Genomic DNA, 21,955 nt, shown 5'->3' with positions numbered 1-21,955 from the left:
CAACCCTCTACAGCCTCATCCGCACGCAGGACAATATGAATGACATGACTGCCGCCTTGCAATCCAGCCTCAAGCGTCTTGAAGAGTGGGGAGAACGCTGGCGCATCAGATTCGAGCCCTCTAAATCGCAACAGCTGCTGATGACTACGAAAGCCACACACCCTGCTGTCCCTGACATGAAGTTTGGAGGTATCGCGGTTCCGGAAGCCAACACCATCAAGCTTCTTGGAGTGACATTTGACGCCAAGCTGTCATTCCGGGATCACTTGCACTCAATTGCTACACGTGGCTGCCAGAGACTGGGTGTTCTCCGTCGGGCTTGCCGGGTGTTAGATTACCAGGGCCGGCTTTGTGCGTACAAGGGATTTGTGCGACCCATCCTCGAGTATGCTCCCCTTGTGTGGATGGGAGCTGCATCCAGCCACCTCGCCCGACTCGACCGTGTACAGAAACGTGCAATGGCCATTATTGGCCCTGGTGCCCTTCTCCAAAGCCTGTGCCACCGCCGGATTGTATCTGGGCTGGTATACCTGTACAAGCTCCAGTGCATCCCAGGACCACCCCAGCTCACCGCCATGATCCCCCCTCCAGCCAACCATGTAGAAGCTCGGCGCACCCGGAGTCAACCCCCTCCTGGCCAGCAGCACCATGTGCAGCTGCAGCAAGTCCTGGACAGGAGAGCACCTGCCTATGCTTCTCGCTCCTTCCCGTTTTCTGTAGTCTCAGTATGGAACAGCTTGCCAAGCGAAATTGTAAGGGCTCCACTCAGCTTGAAGCGGCTCCACACGTTCAAAGTAGATGTCCATAAGTACCTCACGCACCAACACTGGCTGATGGCTACCGACTTCTACGGATGAACTCTTGACTGTGGCACGGGCCATGTTCCTTGGTTCGGCTATGCTGATGATATTGGGCTTCATTTACCTTTTATTTAATTTTTTATTATTAATTTATTATTTAGTTTGTCTTGTTTGTTATGATTTCTTGGTTTTCCACCCGGCTTAGTTATAATTTAAATTATTATTTGGTGCAGCTTTAGCGCTATGAGGTTTATTATTTTCCTTTTTCTTAATTTCGTATTTAGCGCTTTTGGGCGTCATTATTTTCTTCTCATTATTTCGCACCAAGTTATTATTTTGTGGCATTCTCTAGCTTCTGTTTGTTTCGCAGTTGTTCTTGTGCAACCCCCCCCCCCCCCCCCCACACACACACACACATTTTTCGATGCCTAGTTGCAACGCTGACGCCGAGACCTCTGGTCGGTTGAGTTGCTCCCAGCACATCAGCACGTCGTCCCTACATCCCCTATGTTTTGTCCTTTTCCTCGTTTATTTTGTTCTCCACCTGTTTTCCAGTAGGGCTGTGTCAAAAGTAAAAAAAAAAAGAAAAAAAAAAAAAAAAAAGTGCTCAGTCTCCATTATAAGCACACAGAGCTCACTGACTTGTCAGTTTGAGCACTCTGGCAAGGTACGTTCGGGCCTGATTGGAAATTTTTATTTCCATCAGGTTCGGCCTCATTTCCTCTGTGCTGCGCTGATGAGTTCAAAAAGAACGAAACAGCATGCTGTCCGCAGATTGAGTAACCACACTGTGTAAATTCACTATCTGTACCGGCGAAAAACCACTGAAATGTGTGTGTCTGACATGAATTTGGCATGGCAACATGCCTCTGAAATGAGGTTGAAATAATAATGGAACAGTCTCCAATAAAGGAACGTCTCCATTAATAGCACGGGGCGGAGGTACATTGAAAAAATAAAGGACCGTGCTTATATTAGAGGTAATGCGGTACGTCCCCTTCCCCTCACTTCCTTTCTCCCCTTTTTCACGTGGTTTCCTGCCTTGGCATCAGCATTTTCCATTTTTTTACTTTCGTCAGTTTACTACAAGGCCACTCACTGAGCATAAGCGAAATCATCAATCATTTAGATTGATGATGACACAAAATGCAAACTTGTAATCAAACTTAAATTGTACATGTACATGTATATGTACGGCTCGACGATTGGCGGAGCAGTAACTAAACATTTATAGGACTGGAGTATTTGGGTATGATCTTCCAGTGTCGCCGCTCTGAAAATATCGAATTTGCGGTAATTATTATCAAGTTCACTCCAGAGTGGGTGACTTCTCCCAGCGGCATACTAGTATTTTGGTACAATGTAACAGGTCGGCAGGGAAATTCCCTTACTGGGCAAAAGAACTGACATGCAGGCAGTGTACTGACATCCGTAGACTCCGGCGGCGCGGCGACAATGCCCCCCCCCCCCCCTCCAGGTGACTAACAGTACAGAAAGCAGCTGTGTGCTCAGGCAAACCCTGCCTGAGTTGGACAATCTCAATCATAGTACCGTGACGTGCGGCATGCAGCACATCCCGGGACTGTGACATCAGCTCACGTCACTAGCCGCGCTTGACTCAAATTATCTGGTGATTTCTCAGCTCATCGAAAAATAGAACATTTGACTTGAATCCTGCCTGGAGAGGTGGAGGTTTGCTAAATTGGACAACCAATGGAATGTTGCATTCCTCCACCATGATTGGTTATGATAGTTTACCTGGCAAAATAATTATGATAGCAACATAATCCACGCACTGGTATAGAAACGGATACTTTCAGAAAAAATATGAATAAAAGAATTGACAAATTGTCCAGAGTCACGTTATCAAGTTTTGCAATCCAAAGTCCAAAGTCGAAGTTCAAAATACAGTTCTCAGATTGTTATCTGATCACGGTTGACCAGAATTATCCGCTCATGATCAGATGATTATCATTGAACTGTACCGTAGGCCAGTTGCAATTGAAGGCAGAGCAACTCAGTGCCCGGCATAGTGTACTACCCGTGTTGCCGGTGGATCAAAATAACCGTGTCCGCCTCAGTGTGCCGGATTGAAGGAGAAATATCCATATTTGGTGAGATCAATCTTCCGCTCCACTAGCCATAGGGATGGCAACACACGTACACATCAGGCAAGATGGATCATACTACACACAATTGGACTGTTAGGTTCTTGGTTAGATGGACTATTCGCAACGTAAACATGACTCAAGTTACTGGTTGCCTTGGATATTCTGTACATGCTAATTGTCCTTGTACTGATACCGCGTAAGTGCGGATACACTAGGCCCTTGTTTCTTCTGTGGAGCTGACGCTATTAACACGGTCTGCTGCACAGCGTCGTCCTGTCATGTGCTCCGCACCCGGAGACGAGTTCAGTGGGTCTTTCAAGGACAGCCTTCCAAGGTGACCTGCTACATTGTTCAGGCTTTCAATGGACGTGTCTGCATACTTCACGTGATGTTGCCCTGCTGGCATCACTACCACTGCTGCACTGTACTGTGCTGGGCTTAGAAGTGCTGATGGTGGTGTGTTGCTGGAGTATGTCGCTGTAGCACTCATTGAAACCATAGGTGACGCGTGTGTTGATGTTATAGCTGGAGTCCTGCCGCTTGATGATGGTGATGGCGATGTTCTTGCGGATTGGTGAGAGCCAGAAGCTGTTACACTCACTTCTATAGTGGATTGCTGCAAATCGTCCGAATCAGTCTCTTGACGGTGCGGGTCAGGCTTGGATGTCACATCTTCTGTTTGTGGCTGCAAAATGCCTGGAGCTTCAGCATCTGCTTCAGCATCCGTGTCTTGGTCAATGGCAGGTTGTGTTCTGTGGTGAGCTACAACCTTGGCTACTCCTCTGGGTAACGATGCATGCGGCTTGTAGGCAGCATATTGATGTGGAGCATGCACAGCTGCAGATGGTGTATGTGTGGATGACCAGTGCATGCCAGTACTAGTAGCAGGTACCGTGCCATGCTGCGGCATCACCGGTGCATTATACACCATTCCTGGTCGCTGAACACTCGGCGATGTTAGAATACCGGCTGGATTTCCAAAGCTAGGTGTACGAGAATGGAGAGGTGAGGTGAACGCTGGCTGTAGAGCTGCGGCTTGGTAAGGATGTAGGTGGTGACCCGGGTAATGTGCTGGTGGGCGTGGTGCGACATTCACAAGATGTGGAGGCTGTTGCTGAGCAAGTATTGTCGGCTGCTGGTGCAGTGTTGAGGGTGCAATGGGCCCGGCTACGGGATTAAGTAGGTTTCCCTGGCTGTTCATCAACGGTGATTGAGACTGACCTGGTACAATGTGACCTGCATGACCTGCATGACCTGCATGACCAGTGTGACCAGCCATAGCCGCATAATCAGACATGACTGCAACAGGTTCTGTCAGGACTTGTCCAGCTTGACCAACTTGAGTGTAGGGCACCTGCATTAACCCTGCCCCATTGCTAGCTAACGCTGTTGCAGCTGTTGCAGGATACACTGTTGGGGCATGCTGCTGTTGCTGCATTTGCTGAGGAGGCACTGCTTGCAATGTTGCACCGTACCTACCAGTGGATAGGACTAGAGGTGGAGCATTGAGTGGAGGACCAGCTGCGCTGTGTGGCATGCCTGTAACACTAGACATGTACTGCTCGGGGTCAGCACCCGGTGAATAGCCTCCAGCAGTTTGTATAGGACACAGCAATGTCATGGAGATGTTGGTTGGAAGGTTCTGCATGAGATGCGGCGGTAGTATCTTGTGGGAGCGGTAGAATTGCTCATCGTATGTTGTAGCATGGATGAACCGACATGTTCCTAGCGGACGAAAGCAATTGCTCCTTTGGAAGTCTCTACAGAAGATGAGTCGTCCAATGTCCTCACCACGTCCCATTAGTTCTGCGACTGTTGCATGCTCATAGCGACAATTGGCCCGATCACATGACCCGTGAAGGTAGTCACGGCAATACCTTGGGTCGATGTGTCTGGACACGGGTAACAAGAATGAAAACAACCCACAGAAATCATGATATACATCAGTTCAGCATCCCAGTACATGGTCCAATCTGATGCATGATGCAGCTTTCCAGTACATGGTCCAATCTAGGCGCCAGTGTGAGACCGTACACACTCCACACTCCACCTTAAATTAATCCAGATACATGTACTACTGTACAGTCAGACCTCGCTTAACCGTACACGTCCGTTTCCACAAAAAATATCCGGATCGGCGAGGGAACCGGATAACTGAACACCGGTTATATTGGATGCATCACGTATGTTGTAAATCTGCAACCAGCTACTTTCTTCCGGTTTGCGAGGGATCCGGATAAAAGAGGACCAGATAAGCGAGGTCTGACTGTACAATCGTCATGTAACAGTATCTAAAGTATGCCGGATTATCCATCACAGGTTCTTGTATGGACCATGCAAGTGCATGAGAGCTGAATCAAGCAACCATGCAATCTTAACACAAACAACTCAGGGAGCCCAGTTTGGTTTGCTGCTGATTTGTGCCCATCCTACCTCCACTGTATGAATTGGGTCTCTCCCGGCTCACCGTCTTGTGGGCAACTTAACTAGTCCTCTCTCCAAGTGTAAACCATCCCGTCTCCTCTCCCCCCCCCCCCCCCCCATCTAACCTCTATTAACTGCATGCTTAGCAGGGCTGAAAACTTCAGCCCTCACCATCGTCTACACGGATTTCAAAAGCGTCGACCTCCATTTTGAAAACATGGTGGCTGGCCACTCTACCCGTAGGCGCACGTGCCCCCCGCGTGTCTTAGCGCGAGCTTCGAGCTACAGATCATGTCGCCCACTCATTTTCCTATGTTTCCCTATTTCTTCGAACTCGCAGCTTTTGCTTCGCTCGTGCTTCAGCTCCACGCTGTAGTCTGAGTTTAGTTCTCTTTTCTTCTTCCAGCAGAATACTGCAAACTCTACAGCGCGTCGAGCTTCTCCTGGAAGAGTTTCTTTTGCGTCGAGACAGACTATCGATCGTTTCAGTCCTATCTTGCCGTCGTCTCATGAGCGCCCGAAAGCAACAGTATCTATTTTCTTGTCGTTCCATTTTCTGGGGAACTCATTCACCTACTCCTTCTTCCTTTATGAAAGCTTCAGGTGGCTGAGTTCTCCCACTAGCCACAATCATGCCTTGGAAAAGAACAGGATATTCCTAAGGTATGTACAGCCAGTGCAGTGATGTCAGTGTACTACACTGCAAAAAGCACCTGCATGCACTCCGCGTAGTTGTTGTTTGTTTTGTCGAGAAAGAATCCCTTTCGCACTCGTGCGGGCCGTGAGGGCGCAGCACGGAAACGGGTCTATTGAATTCATTTCTTGGTCGATTTTGACAACCAATACGTCGTTGTTTTTCTTTTTTCACTGGCTATCCTTTCTCCGCTTCCGAATTGCGATGCCGTCCACCTGGAAAGCCTTGAAGTGAAACGAGTGGAGGCCGGTTTCGGAGGTAATTTTCGGACAAACGGCAATCAAATTGAAAAATTCGAAGCGGACGATCTGTTGGTATCTATCGAAAGAAGACGTTGGTCCATAAAAAATCTTTGGAAACTACACCGTATGAACCAAGGAATTACGGTAAGTTTGAGAATTTTGGTACATAAGCTTCACGCTGATTGGTCGATTAGCGCGACCGTTGACAAACGGGCCAGTGACGCTTTGTACAGCGTTGGTGAGGGCTGAACTTCCAGGGAAGCTAAAGTCTCTCGGTCTCTTCACTACCCTTGTCTATGGGAAGCCATGGCAGTGACAGCTTCCAAAACGGCTGATTCACGGAAGAGTGCGTGATTGCTCCACTAGCAGCTCCGTAGATTTTAATACTAAGTTTTAATTAACTTAGTTGGTTTCTTGTGATCAGACTCAACACCAATACACCATGGTATTTTCGCCAAGAAAACTTGTTTACTTACATCTAGGTCATGTGGACTTCCACATGCCGGGCTGAGATCCAACATGCATACAAATGGGACATGCACATGATCTTCCTGCCATTCGGTTTTGAAGGGCAGATCATAGTCTCATATTGGAGTCACTATGGCCAGGTCTGGTACTATTCACTATGGCCAGGTCTGGTACTATTCACTATGGCCAGGTCTGGTACTATTCACTATGGCCAGGTCTGGTACTATTCACTATGGCCAGGTCTGGTACTATTCACTACGGCCAGGTCTGGTACTATTCACTATGGCCAGGTCTGGTACTATTTGCATACAGTTCATGACCTTTTTACACGGAGCTAATATTACTTGTACTGAAGTACACTGTGTGTGGTTGAAGTGGCCTTGCCCCGGGCCTTAAAAACCTGAGGAACAAATGGTGGCAAGATTACGCATAGGTCCAATTGGACGGAGCGGGTCCATGCCATGTCATAGAGTGGTTCTGAGGGAGTACTTTCCGCAGTTCGGCCATCTAGATTTTCGCTTTTCGTGGTGCCACCTCGCAGCATCCACCACTCTAATGCAAGGAATGCACCTATGTCAAGTTGATGAGCCAACACCTTACCAAATCAACAATAATAGGAAGCAATGAAGTTGGCTAAGTTCTTGCTTACAAAACCACACGTCATAATCAAAATAGATCAATATTTAACTTTAAAAATTAAAAAATAAAGTAAATTATCGTGTCCGTTCCCGAAGGGAACTCCCGACGGCCGCTAACACCCGATAAACCCTAGGGCTTAACTTTAAAAAAAGTAAAAAATAGCTCAAAACTCGGCTTGAAATCATAAAATTTAGGATCTAGACTTGATTTATACTGTGGCAAAAGAGAAAGGACCAGGGAACTACAAGTGACGCTATAATGTCCACTAACACCACCAGTTACTAAACAATAAGCTCATGCGATAACATTGCACGACACTGAACGACCAAGATGTGCTAGAGCTGTTAGCCAGTTAGTTGTAGAACGTCAGTACCGTCGGTCAGTGTCGTGCAATGTTATCGCATGAGCTGATTGTTTAGTAACTGGTGGTGTTAGTGGACAGTACCGTATTTTCCGGGGTATAAGCCGCACTTTTTTTCGCTAAAAATCGGACCAAAATCGCCCCTGCGGCTTATACACCGAATATGCTTGCGCGAATGAATGCTTAGCATACATCAGTATGCATGCTGACGTCATGTGACATGTCATTCGACTCAGCTTCGCGCCTGTGTTGCTGATCAACATCAGTGGCAGCGAGACTGAAGATAGTGCAGATGACATGGAGTGATCTGTAGTCAACACAGCAATACACCAACATCTCTGCAGCAACCTGTGGTGCACTAACACTTCATAATCTGATCTAACATGGTATTTAGCTCCATAACCATAATAAATTTGTGGAAAGGCCATTGTCAATGAGTGTGAAAAATCTTGGTTTGTGGGTGCGGCTTATACTCCGAATACCAACTTTTAGTCAATATTTCGCCTCAAAGAGGGGGGTGCGGCTTATACCCCGGTGCGGCTTATACCCCGGAAAATACGGTATAGCGTAACTTGTAGTTCCTTGGTCCTTTCTCTTTCGTATAAATTAAATCTTGGCTCTCCATCCGGATCTAGACTTGCTTCTAGTTACCCATCCTAATTTGCAGTGGCCAGGCACAAGGGGTACATGGATGCTGCTAATGGGGTTTCTCAGCACTTGTGCCAGTGGTTGTGAGACTTATCCACTCACCCCACCGTTAGGCGCTGCATCTGCCACTAGGGTTTACTGGGTGTTAGCAGCCGTCGTGAGTTGCCTCCGGGAACGGACATGATAATTTACTTTTTTATCCTAATTTTGAAATGCTCCATCACTCCACGCTGTGCGCTCCGAGGAGCTCTCAATGAGAGAAACGGCTGTCTGGAAGATATGCAACATCTACCCAAGAACGAATTTCCTCGCTGTGTGGTGTTGTGAATGTGGGCCAAGAGCGCAGTGTGGACTGGTGGAGTGTTTCAAAATTTCAAATGGCCAACTACATCGCAACCTCTACGTCCTAATTTTTGTAAAATTGTTACTTGGCTAAAATCTACTTGAAGTAACTCTTTGACCTTTGACTTTTCCCACCTCAAACATGGCACAGAAGAACTGCACAGGTCACCGTAATGATGTAGGATGCACAGTTGTTTTCACCTACTTCGCCTATATCTTATCCTGATAACATACGGTGACATATTTCGAGTGTTCTTTCTGTTGTGTCATGTACTGACATAAGGAAGTGGTTTATTTTACAGACAGATGAGTGTAGATATAGTGAAGAGTCAGGGAGGCCATGCCCAGCAGAGCATGGTATCGTGCGTAGCACGGGGGTAGTGCGAGGTCACGTACTGTCTATACATGGCGACAGACAGGGGAAGGACTATGCCGTGAATGGGTGAAAGGATAACATGATACAGGATAGGACACTTTCAGGATTGATTTCCGTCACAACCACCCCCCCCCCCCCACACACACACACATGTACACACAGAACAAGTTTTGATAGTTCTGATAATTCGAAACTTGAACCGGGCACGAATGCCTGGCTAGAGGTCCCACAAAAGTTTAATAAGAAATTACAGTAGTACATGTAGTAGTCACGGCAGTAATGTGTCCGTTCACCCACTGACTGATGACTGGTCACTGCATATGGCAGTAATGTGTCCGTTCACCCACTGACTGATGACTGGTCACTGCATATGGCAGTAATGTGTCCGTTCACCCACTGACTGATGACTGTACTGGTCACTGCATATGGCAGTAATGTGTCCGTTCACCCACTGACCCACTGACTGTACTGGTCACTGCATACGGCAGTAATGTGTCCGTTCACCCACTGACCCACTGACTGTACTGGTCACTGCATACGGCAGTAATGTGTCCGTTCACCCACTGACTGTACTGGTCACTGCATATGGCAGTAATGTGTCCGTTCACCCACTGACTGATGACTGTACTGGTCACTGCATAGTGCATACGGCAGTAATGTGTCCGTTCACCCACTGACTGATGACTGTACTGGTCACTGCATACGGCAGTAATGTGTCCGTTCACCCACTGACTGTACTGGTCAGTGCATACGTGTACTGGTCAGTGCATACGGCACAAAACCTGTGTCCATAGACCATAGTGCATAGTGCACATCACGACTCGGTGTAACAATGCAAGCATGTCTGGCATACGGTATCATGTTGTAGGTAGTAGTACCGTCACTAGGTACACGTTTTGGGTAATAGGAATTACTCCGGATACTAGTAATAAGAGTTTTAAGGTTTGAGATTTGACTTTAATATATAAATAATCATGATTCCACTTGTATACCTAAAGACAGGAACATGTCTAAGAGGTTGCCACTATGTTGGATGAATGGGAGTCCAAAAGGTGACATCAGGTCGTTGACAACTTCCCACAAACAGTCCTAGTGTCCCGCAACACATGGTGTATTGCAGTGACAATTGAATTTTACAATGCACTTGTGCAAAGCCGAAAAGTAGATACCTCACGCGAAGTACCCAGATCAAAGGCTAGTCGCCTTTCTCCTTTCTGGACATGAGTCTGCTAGCTTTGTTCTCCTTTCTGCAGCGCAGAGTAGAGCAGTGGATTGCAGGACATTGCAATCACCAATTGTTCAGTTGTGCGAGTCCTCGCACCGTTGTATCCCTTTTCCTGATCAGCCAGGACGATACCGGGATGTGCGGGTAAAGCTTCCTGACCGTGAGAGGTGATTCTTAGCGCTGTATCCTTTGAATTTTCTCTTTTTATGAGGCGCCGAAAGGTGCTGAGGAACGCGAGAATTCAAGGCTCATCAGAATTCTGAAATAATTTTGCCCAGTTCATCGAAGCTCCTTTGCTTCACCCTCTAAAACTGGGGAGACGAGTCATAGCCACATCAGCATTGCACTGAGATCTCAGCAAGAGGCACCCAGAAAAGCTAATTCAGTATTCTACCAAACCATTGATTCACCCACCATGATGAATCCGCAGATTACTGCTAGACAAGTGATGAGCAAAGAGATGCTTTAAAACGGTGTGTTCGTACCTAGAACTTTTTTTGGCGTGCATTGTCAGGTATGTGTGATGGGATCACTTCAAACACTATGTATTGTAGCAGCACATAGTCATACGGTCTAGTTCATTCTCTACACAGACATGTTTACTTTTGGACAAAGGAAAACATGGCCCAGGAAAACTTATGATAGGCCACCACATCAAATTGTCACTGAACTGTGAGCTAGGTTGCCGTAGTTACAGAAGTCAAAGCGATCACAAACGGAAATGGGTGGCATGACCTTCCCGTGAGGTCAGGTCAGTAAAAGTCAATGAATGTAACACTACAGTAAAACTTTCACTACTGTCACTGTCAGTGCAGCTAGCTGTATGCGTGCTCAACACTATCACACCATGTACACCATGTACACCATGTACACCATGTACACCATGTACACCATATGCAGCATTGAGTACATACACTGTACACTGTACAGATTGGTGTACATAAAAAAATAAAAAAATTCACGGTTCGCGTGAGACTCGGCTGGAAGCCGAGTTTTCCGCATCCGCCGTGGGAACGCCACCACCCTCTAGGATCAAAGGCGCAGATGCAGCGGTGTACATACACTGTACAGATTGGTGTACATACATGTACATGTACATAGAGCATTACATACATGTGTACATGTGTACATAGAGCAGTACATGTACATGTACATAGAGCAGTACATGTACATGTACATAGAGCAGTACATGATACACTGCTGTGACAGGACTCAGTTGTTATCCGGTTCAAAGTATGCAACACATAACCAGAATAGCACTGTGACCTGACAAGACATGGACCACATTGCTCTCCAGGTCATGTGATATGACCTCACACCCAGTACACAACATGGCAATCAGTCCTGCCCACGCCAACAGTGAACACATGGCAATCACGTGAACAATTATTATAGTCACCTCGTGTATTTCACCATTTACTATACGGGGGATGGGGACCCGTACTTATGCATGCACGCACGCGGTGTTGTGGTTGGGGATACTGCATAGCATGGCACTGCTCCACATTCCCTGATAATGATTACAGGCACTGTGCTCTGTGCTCTGTGCTAGGATTCATTGTGTTCACATTGCAGAGCAGTCCTGAACAGGAAACCAGGTTGCACTGCCAGCTAACAAACACTGAATGGATATTATGCCTGGGAGAGTGTGGGGTAGTTGCTTCCCGCCTTGGTAGAATGTTACTCATGTTAGCTACAGTACCTCTACCTGACTACCACTGCGTGTGCCTGATGCTGCTGATAGTGATCCCACTACTGCATGCCAGTAGTACTGCCAGTATCAGGCCTTGGCTCAACCTACACTAGTACTCACTAGGCATAGCTAGGCATAAAAAAGAACTACATAGCACCAGAGGACTATCACAGTATCCCAGTATCACAGTATCACAGTACCTACTTGTATCAGCGCGCCGCAGTCAGTAAGACCCTTCGACGCTACTGGTGCTGCGTGTGTTGGCTGTTGCATGAGGCAACTAACGTTACTTACTACACTGACACAAACCCAACAACTCACAACTACTCACAATTACACCACAGGAAACACCGTGAACCAACACAACAGGCACGGTTACTCAACAGTAAACAACACACCAGGCCGCACACATTAATTTTCTAGTAGCGATCATGGAAAGCCGGATCAGAACTACTACAGTACAAGAAGAAGCAGCAGCGACCGTGCGCGTTCTATCCCATTTCCTGGTTCGGAGTCCAGCGAAATTAAAATATGCATTACACAAGTGGCGTCACAACTGGCCGCGGAGCTGGAGAACCTCAACACGCATTTACCGCGAACGCAGAGGGGATCCTCCAGTGTGCCACGTGTGCGTGTGAACACCGAAAACAAAGTCCAGAACTCAAACAATTTCTTCTAGTACCCTTCACTTTCATTGTGTCCCTGTCCTCTGCCTTGGGACAGCACACTGTGCACTGGGAACATATCGGGAATGAAGCGGAAATTTATTTCCAGAGTCAACACGGACTTCTCAACCTCGTGTCTGCGTGATACGATAATATTTCGGAAGAAACATATGCGACGCTAGACGCAGACTAATAACAGAAAGACACGCGCAGCACGCAAAACACCATGACCGGATGAGTCCAGTATTGTAACTAAAGTGTACTTACGACATTGTGATCTTGTTAGTCTGGGACGGACAGTGATGGCAGCGTACTGCTGGATGGATGAACAATGATAAACGGCAGGCTACATTCACATATCATCCATTGCATCTACTTGCTCAAGGCTTATCTAAACTAGCAAGCAGTAACTATCAGTAACGACTACCGTTCAATACATCAACCCACAACAACTACCCGTACACAGCGAAATGAACGAACTGCATCTTCCCCCAAACAAACGCCTCGTCTCCGTGAATGCGCTCCAGGAAATGGACAGCCTGTCGAGGTCCAAGTGTCAAGAAATGGGAGAAAAAGTTACGTCCGCTGCTGGCTAGCTGACGTCTCTCAACACAGCATACACCTGAACTGGTAAGGGGAAGTTCGGGGTATGTGACATCCCGGTGTATGACGTCAGACTTGGCTGTCAGGCCAAGTCAGCCATGCCCATGCCATGGTCAGCAGTAGATCTACAGACTACAGACAGACTCTGGCACTACTGGCACTAGCACTGAACACTGCCAGTGCCACTGGACAGCAGAGTGGCATACACTACTACAGTACAGTCATGTACATGACTGTACTACTACTACTAGGGATCGAGAAGTGGCACAGTCACACAGCCTCACTCTGGCCCTGTTCAGACTCGGAGTGTGATATGAGCGGCCCCGCACACACCACTCACAAGTGCACGTTGGCATGTTGCACAGTGCGGTCACTGCGCACAAGAATGTCAAGATGTCCTGAGTTGCATCATTCTACTCTTCACCACACCACTGTCACCAGTGCGCAAAACAAAAATCAGAACAGCATCGGATCGCGGAGTGAGGCTCGTAGTCGTAGCATGAGCACTCAGTCAAACTAGAGTCAGTAGAGAGCATGCAGAGCAGCAGCGTAGTAACGTAACTATTTACTTACGTAAGTAAGGAATTAGTTAGTTGGTAGTACTTGGTACTAGTGACAGTCCCAGTGTCATCGCGTGTGTCATTGTGTGAGGAAAGCTAGCCACGCATTTCACCTGACAACTCCTCTGTAGTATAGTACGGACCATTGACAAGTCAGTAGTCGAAGAAGAAGTCTTCACATTTCACATAACTGTGTTGATCAACACCGGACAGCAAACAACCACAGCCTGTCTAGGTGCCCCTATGCCTAAGCTAAGGACTAGCAAGCCCATCCAAGCAGCTGTCAGGTCGCATAGCAGTACCTCAGACTCAGTTCTCTTCGCGACTGAGACTTGCGAGCAAGCCTGTTCTCATGGACTACACGTGGTGCAGTACCAGTGCAAGACTTTACTGTTGAACTGAGTGTTTAAAGACCGTCGCGAACGGCACTCAGTGACTCGTTGTACCAATACAGTAAAACTAGACTATGGAGCCCAGTACGCCCAGTGCAATGCAATAAGAGAGAACACAAAGGCAGTGCAGCGTTACAACAATAATCTAGCCGGTAGTCTCTGCTCTCTTCTGCCTTTGTGGTATTGCTCCATCCTTGTGGTGTTGAGCACCCTACAGTGCATTTCAAAACTATAGACGCGTAGGGTTTTTGAAATATTTCAAATTTGGCTGGAACTTTTTGAGAATAGTTTTCGGAATATTGCTCAGGACCGCTCCACAATTACTCTCATATAGTTTCTAAAGGATTGGATAACAGACGCCCAATTTGGAAAAATTTATGCACAAAGTGATCACAGATTTTATGTGGTATAGATGCTGGCATATCGGTTTTTGCCTAGGTACGCGTCTATAGTTTTGAAATGGACTGTAGACAATCTGTGAATTCTCGCGCTATTGTAATAAGAGAGAACATTGTACAATGCCATGATGCCTGATGACTGATGTGCACACTTTAGCACTGACTAAGTAACAACACTACGACACACATGCACTGTCCCACACTTTGGAGTTCCGTTCACTGCAATGAGTTCAGTTCAGCTGGCCTCATTTTCTATTAGGGGCCGTCCGTAAATATCGATGTTTTTTTAGAGACGATATTGGTGCTTCTCTCCCTTGACCCCCCCCCCCCCCCCCTCCCCCCAGAAGACGCACATGTACATTATTATTATTATTATTATTATTATCAAATTTTTGACATCTAGATCATGGAATCAATATTTTTGGATGCTCATTTTTTCAAATCCTTGTTCAGACAGTGAAGACTGGAAACTCTTGTGGAGTTCGTCCGTGTTTGTTCGCACTGCCTCTACGTCTTGAAAAAGGTCTCCTGCAGGCATCGTTCGGCCGATTTCCACAATCAATAGCTCATTCTTTTGCTCTTGAAATTCGCCATGGGCCTACAGCTTCCAATTTTTGATTTTGTTCTTGTGTCGCGAGTTTTAGCTCCGCGAACGGAAGCTGGTTTCACATTTCTTGTATAGCCATTTAGACGTCCGCGTGCAGGGATCGGCGAAACTTCAGATATTTACATCGATATTTTTCTGATGCTCGAAAAGACGCACATGGCTCAAACCCCCTCCCCCCCCCCCCCCAGACGCACCAATATCGTCTCTAAAAAAACATCGATATTTACGGACGGCCCCTAATACTTCAAAATATTCAACGGTTTGTCGGTTGACATTTTTTGAGGATTCGCAAACTCCATTGCATGCAGCATGCAGACAGCTAAACGAAACTCCATTGCATGCAGCATGCAGCCAGCTAAACGTCAGCCATGGTACATGTAATGACCTCTCATGTTTATTGGCAGTCTTCGGACGGGCCAGGAGATGTTGAATAAATAAATAAATAAATAAATAAATAAATAAATGATGTATTACCGTATTATTATTATTATGTGCATTTTCGCGTTGAAGTCGACCGATAGGTCCACTTCTTCGCTTGTGCTAGACAACGAAGGCAGGAGGATAACAAATGATACGCTGTGAGAAAAAATCAAACGATCATTGTATCAGAACCAAAACAGCACGAATCAGAAGAAAAGGGGCAAAGGAGCCGCAGAAGTATAAAGTCAGTGGTGGGTGAACAATGCAGTAGAGAGCATTGAGTGATGGTGTGGTGGATCAGCAACAAAGGCACCATCCAAACATACAAGGTTACATGTACTTGTACGTTGAGAAGAAGACAGATATTGCAGTGTCATCCGTCCCTTACATGTATAATAGTGCTATTTGTGGTCTCCTTTTTGCAACAAATACGTCAGTAGCTACATGTACAAATGTAGATACATGTATTGAGATTAGGGAGTCAAGAGAAAGAGTGATGGTGATGGTGCCGCTGCTGCTAAGTTCTAACCCTCCCTAGATTCCAACCATCGCCCGTTCCAACCCTCCCTAGGTTCTAACCCTCTCCCGTTCCAACCCTCCCTAGGTTCTAACCCTCTCCCGTTCCAACCAGGGAGTAGTACAATACCCTGGTTCCAACCCTCCCTAGGTTCTAACTCTCTCCCGTTCCAACCCTCCCTAGGTTCTAACCCTCTCCCGTTCCAACCCTCCCTAGATTCTAACCCTCCCCCGTTCCAACCCTCCCTAGGTTCTAACTCTCTCCCGTTCCAACCAGGGAGTAGTACAATACCCTGGTTACAACCCTCCCTAGGTTCTAACCCTCCCCCGTTCCAACCCTCCCTAGGTTCTAACCCTCTCCCGTTCCAACCAGGGAGTAGTACAATACCCTGGTTCCAACCCTCCCTAGGTTCTAACTCTCTCCCGTTCCAACCCTCCCTAGGTTCTAACCCTCTCCCGTTCCAACCCTCCCTAGGTTCTAACCCTCCCCCGTTCCAACCCTCCCTGGCCTACATGTAGGTTCTAACCTTCCCCAGATTCCGACCCTCCCAAGATTCCGACTCTCCTCGACACTCACATGGAGCGTACTGGAGTGGACTCTATCGGTATGCAAATGCTCATTCAGCTCGGTGGGTGGGGGGGGGGGGGGGGGGGGGGCACTGAGTAGGCTCAATCATACTATCAGTATCAATACATTATAATCAGGGAGTCGTCAAATACCGTATTTGACGACTCCCTGATTATCACACTCATGATTGCTATGCGACTATCGCCGATAGCTTATTGGCTATGAGCGATACATTAATTAATTTGATGCTTTTCGCTTCGTGTAGACTAGTAGACCTCACTGAGATCCAGTTCGACCATTCACTCTGAGCTCGGCTGATGAGACCTGAAAAGACCTCCAAGTATGAATACTATGATTGTGATTCCCTGCACTTTCCCAGACCAGCTCATGCAATGACGTGCAAGTGATCACTTATAGACCATGAACTTACAGTCATGTACATATATGCACTTCGCAAAACGTACAATGATTATGTGCAGTAACCAGGTAACTGTTATAAAGCTGCAGTTAACACCCTGCAGCTTTGCTGCTTACCGGTATACCCTGGCGGGTGTGGTGAAATTGCCACGTATTACATGTACATGTACATGTACAATGTCATGTAGATGTATGTTAGATGTAGATGTATGTCCACAGATACAGATCACTGTGTGCAGTGGCATTGTACATTGTACTTCATCTGCTCTTCATGATACGGAAAGCCTGTTTTAGGGGCAAACAAACTACACAATTTGCCATGGTGGAGGATTAGATGATGTCGTGACACACATGAAAACTGTGCAAGGATACACATACACACACGCACACACACACACACACACACACACACACACACACACACACACACACACACACACACACACACACACACACACACACACACACACACACACACACACACACACACACACACACACACACTCATAATCTATGTTGTCCTTGCTATACAGTATACTCGGTGCACTTCACAATGCTTGTGCATACTTACAAAATACTGACTGTCTGTACATGCCCACTAACAGCAGATTCCACTCATCTTAATATTATCAGTCCGTAGCTAGGTTCTGGAAAGCTGCGAGGATTAAAAAAAACCCACATCATATCCTTGCAGCTAACTACATGTACATGTAGTACTTCTGTGTTCTGGCCTTGCCGCAGAGTATCACCTGCGTCATAGCCGCTGGCGTGGTCGCTGTTCGGCGCCCGCTCCGGAATGTGAACATTGCACATGTGCTCGACTACTAATCGGGCATGCAGCTCACAGGGTTTGTGATTCAGGTCAGACCAGCGCAGGACACCAGTCAGTCGCTCAGTGAGTGTGACAGTAGGCAAGTTAGTAAGGCCTGCCTGGTTAAGTTTAACACTAACTAATTCGACCTAATACTTCGTTTCGAAGACACTTGAAGGACTATTGAACATGATGAAAGGGATTCTGAAAAACACGGAAGAGCACTGAGACTCTACACCGAGTACTCGCCGCGTCAACCAAACCCTTGGCTCATACTCATAATGAGTCATAGACTACACCATGCAGTCTGTCAAATGTGACTGCGGCGACTCAGCGTTTACATTCACTGTATTAAAATGACATTTGATGTACTCTTGACACTCTAACATCATGCATGATGACTGCAATGCATAACACATTGATAGAGTCGCTTTGTAAATGTAAGTGCATAGTAAGTTAGTTGGCAGCGGTCAGTGGGACTGCATGGGACTATATGACCCGGGTACCGGGTGTATGGTCATGGGTTACCGGTCAGTCTGCTATGCATGACGTCCTTGGTTTCAGCAAGAGAGCATAAGCTGCATCACCATGAAAACCCGGGGTTATCATTATGACATCATTATGACATACCGTTGTACTCTTGGTATCAGTCTGTTCTACTCTGCCTGCCTCTCTGGTCACTCGTATCTGCTGTCACACGCTCCGGCCCTACTGCAGGATCCCACTATGGCCATGCAGTGCAAGCCACCAAGTGCAGTGTTGACGCATGATCCCTCTTCACTTCAGCCGTCAACACACACTGTCACATACACATAATCTACTGCTTCATCATGCAGTGCATACAGTCATACCACCGTAATACCATCGGTCATGCACATATGCACAGGGCATTGCTCTCGGTAACAGCAGAATGCTGCAGATGCACTATTTGACGCCCAATGAGAAAGGCCGTATCCACCCGAAGCTAAGAAGAGTAAGACATTATTATTCAGAGTCCGTTGATCAGTCTCAGGCCTGGGCTACACACTAAGTCACACTCCCAGCTCACGCAATGCATTGCCAGAGGTACCGGTAATGTTAGCCATTGGAATGCAGCTTCAGCTGGTCGCTGCAGTGTCACATGCAGCACGTCGCCTGTATTACAATGCCATTTTAGTGTAAAGATTACATAAGACATCACCACCTGCGGATGGCGAATGATACAGTCAGTATATACACACGCACACATGCACACACACACACACACACACGCACACACACACACACGCACACACGCACACACACACACACACGCACGCACACAGCATGTATGTATCTTCTGCAAGGGTCTCTAGCTCATAGAATCAAAATAAGAAAATAGAAGACGGCATAGCCTATAATCAAGAAAACTAACTAAATCAACTGAAAGGAAATACCTAAGTAATAAAACTCCTGGCAAATCAGGAATGCCGATCAGAACAAAAGTATATTCGTCGCTACTAGTACTCAATTCAACCAGCAACGCAAAAGCAGCAGCAGCAGCAAAAAATGAATCTACACGTAAATCAACAGGTTAGCTTGTCTGTACACATACGTGCATGCAGGTCACAGCCTGTACAGCCTGTGAAATAATAATGTTAATCACACACTGGTAAATATTCCATAAAATTATATTATGTACACACTATGCACTATGACTATAGTGAGTAGACAGCACCTACTTAGATATGCTACTCTACGTGTAGATATACTACTCTACGTGTAGATGTACTACTCTACGTCATTGTCACAGTGTAAGTCATCGTCTACATCACACTGCATAGTCACCATGGAAACACATAACTTGTAGACAAAGTAACTTAGTACTAGAACTGACAATCATACCGGATGATTTTTTTATTGAAAAAGGATCACATGCACAGGTTAAAAACGAGTAAAGAGATGCTTACACTGCTACAGTATACTACTACCGAGTGTATGAAACAAATACTACAATGAACAACAAGGATACACAATCTTACAGAAGTGCACATGGCGAGGGGGAATACCCGATTACCGTCCTCTCAGTGAGCACACATGACAGCAATGCAGTAGCCAGTACCAAGCTCAGCGACACAACATGGCGCACATATACACATACAGACAAGTCTACAAAAGTACAAAACATTCACTTGTCCGGTATATCCGAAAACAAGAAGAACAGGAAATCAAGTAACGCCATTCCTGGACATACATAGTACATACATAGTACATACTCAGCCTGACTACAATACGGGTACAATACGGGTACAATACGGGTACACTACGGGTACAATACGGGTACAAGACACACCACACAAACATAACCCATAATCTTACAAAACAATATTACCAGGCAAAGCCCTCAACAAGAAATGATTCGGAACACTTCACCGTCAAATAGGCTGCACATTATTATACGATTTATACCACTTCCCTAAACTGCCGGACTTGCAACAGTTTACATCATATCTCTTGCCACAATTACCTTCATGATCTCGTTGGTGCCTTCGAGTATGCGATGGACGCGTGTATCTCTCATGAACTGCTGTACAGGGTAATCTAGTAGATAGCCATATCCGCCAAACAACTGTAGTGAGCGATCACAGATCTGGAAGCACTTCTCAGTGGCAAAGAGCTTAGCCATAGAACAGAGAGCCACATGACACGCTTGCTCCGTGTCGAGACCATGTGCTGCCTGACGTACCAACAATCGGCTAGCAACCAGGTCAGTCGCCATGGACGCCAATTCAAACTGGATGTTTTGCAGTTCAATAAGGGGCTTGCCAAACGCTTCGCGTATCTTCACGTGATCCCGCGCCAGCTCCAGTGATCGCTGCGCTGCACCGAGAGAGCACGATGCTATGTTGAGCCGACCTCCATTCAATCCACGCATGGCAATGCTAAATCCTTGACCTTCGTCACCGATGCGGTTCGTGACAGGTACCCGGCAGTCTTCAAATATCACTGCACGTGTTGGCTGGCTGTTCCATCCCACTTTTCTTTCCTTCTTGCCAAAGCTAAGGCCTGGCGAGCCCTTGTCCACAGCAAGGCATGTAATACCCTTAGCACCGGCATCGAGCTGGCCAGTTCGTACCATCACTAAGTACACATCGCTGTCACCTCCACCACTAATGAATGCCTTTGTTCCATTCAGTACGTACTCATCCCCTTTACGTACAGCTGTAGTCTTCAGTGCAGCCGCATCACTACCAGCACAGGGTTCTGTCAGGCAATACGATGCAAACCGGTCCATGCTCACTAAGTCTTTCAGCAAACCAGCATGCTGCTCGCGGTCTCCAAATGTGTCCACCATCCAAGCACACATATTGTGAATACTCAGGTAAGCTGTTGTGCTCGTGCAGCCTGCGGACAAAGCCTCGAAGATCACTGAAGCATCAACACGTGAAAGGCCCGAGCCACCACCTTCCGCACTGACATATACACCACCAAAGCCTAGTTCAGCTGACTTCTTCAATACGTCTTTCGGAAATATTTCTTTTTCATCCCAGTCATTTCTCCCTGGGTCCAGCTCATTGCGAGAGAAGTCAGTTGCCATTTCTTGTATTGCCAATTGGTCAGAAGTTAACCCAAGGGCAGGATCCACGCACTTCCCTGCGACTTCATGAGAAAATGGTCTGATTCCGAAAACAGCATTCTGCAGATTAGTATTGGCAACAGCCTTGACAGCTCCTCTGCCGGCACAGAGGTGAACCTTGGCTAATTTGGATAACATGGCCTAGTTCGAAAACTACCCACCAGCCAAAGAGGAGAAATAGAACGGGTTAGAAGATCGCTTGTGACTCAATCAATGCAGGTCAGCTTTGAGTCGTTGGGTATCGATCGATTGAACTGAATGAGAAAAAAACTTTAAAAAAGTAACAAGGAAGAATCACAAACAAAATTAAATTTTGAAGGCTGCTGAATGACGTCGTTACTGTTCGACTGCACTTTTGACTACACGTACATGTACGTCAC

General features: G+C 46.7%; 2 protein-coding genes across 2 annotated transcripts; both read right to left on the bottom strand.

Moving 5' to 3' along the window:
- Positions 1-2,418: 2,418 nt before the first annotated feature.
- LOC135810255 (uncharacterized) lies at positions 2,419-13,229 on the bottom strand. Its single transcript, XM_065323735.1, has 2 exons — positions 12,956-13,229; positions 2,419-4,803 (listed from the first exon to the last, which is right to left on the bottom strand). The coding sequence occupies exons 1-2, from the start codon at positions 12,958-12,960 to the stop codon at positions 3,123-3,125; spliced, it is 1,686 nt and encodes a 561-aa protein (XP_065179807.1). The 5' UTR covers positions 12,961-13,229; the 3' UTR covers positions 2,419-3,122.
- Positions 13,230-19,311: 6,082 nt separating this feature from the next.
- LOC135810254 (isobutyryl-CoA dehydrogenase, mitochondrial-like) lies at positions 19,312-21,840 on the bottom strand. Its single transcript, XM_065323734.1, has one exon. The coding sequence runs from the start codon at positions 21,711-21,713 to the stop codon at positions 20,439-20,441; it is 1,275 nt and encodes a 424-aa protein (XP_065179806.1). The 5' UTR covers positions 21,714-21,840; the 3' UTR covers positions 19,312-20,438.
- Positions 21,841-21,955: the final 115 nt, after the last annotated feature.

This window comes from Sycon ciliatum, chromosome 2 (genome assembly GCF_964019385.1).
Source record: "Sycon ciliatum chromosome 2, ocSycCili1.1, whole genome shotgun sequence".
Lineage (NCBI taxonomy): Eukaryota > Metazoa > Porifera > Calcarea > Leucosolenida > Sycettidae > Sycon > Sycon ciliatum.
The sequence above is the reverse complement of the archived record's forward strand: the minus strand, read 5'-3'. Positions and strand labels throughout refer to the sequence as shown.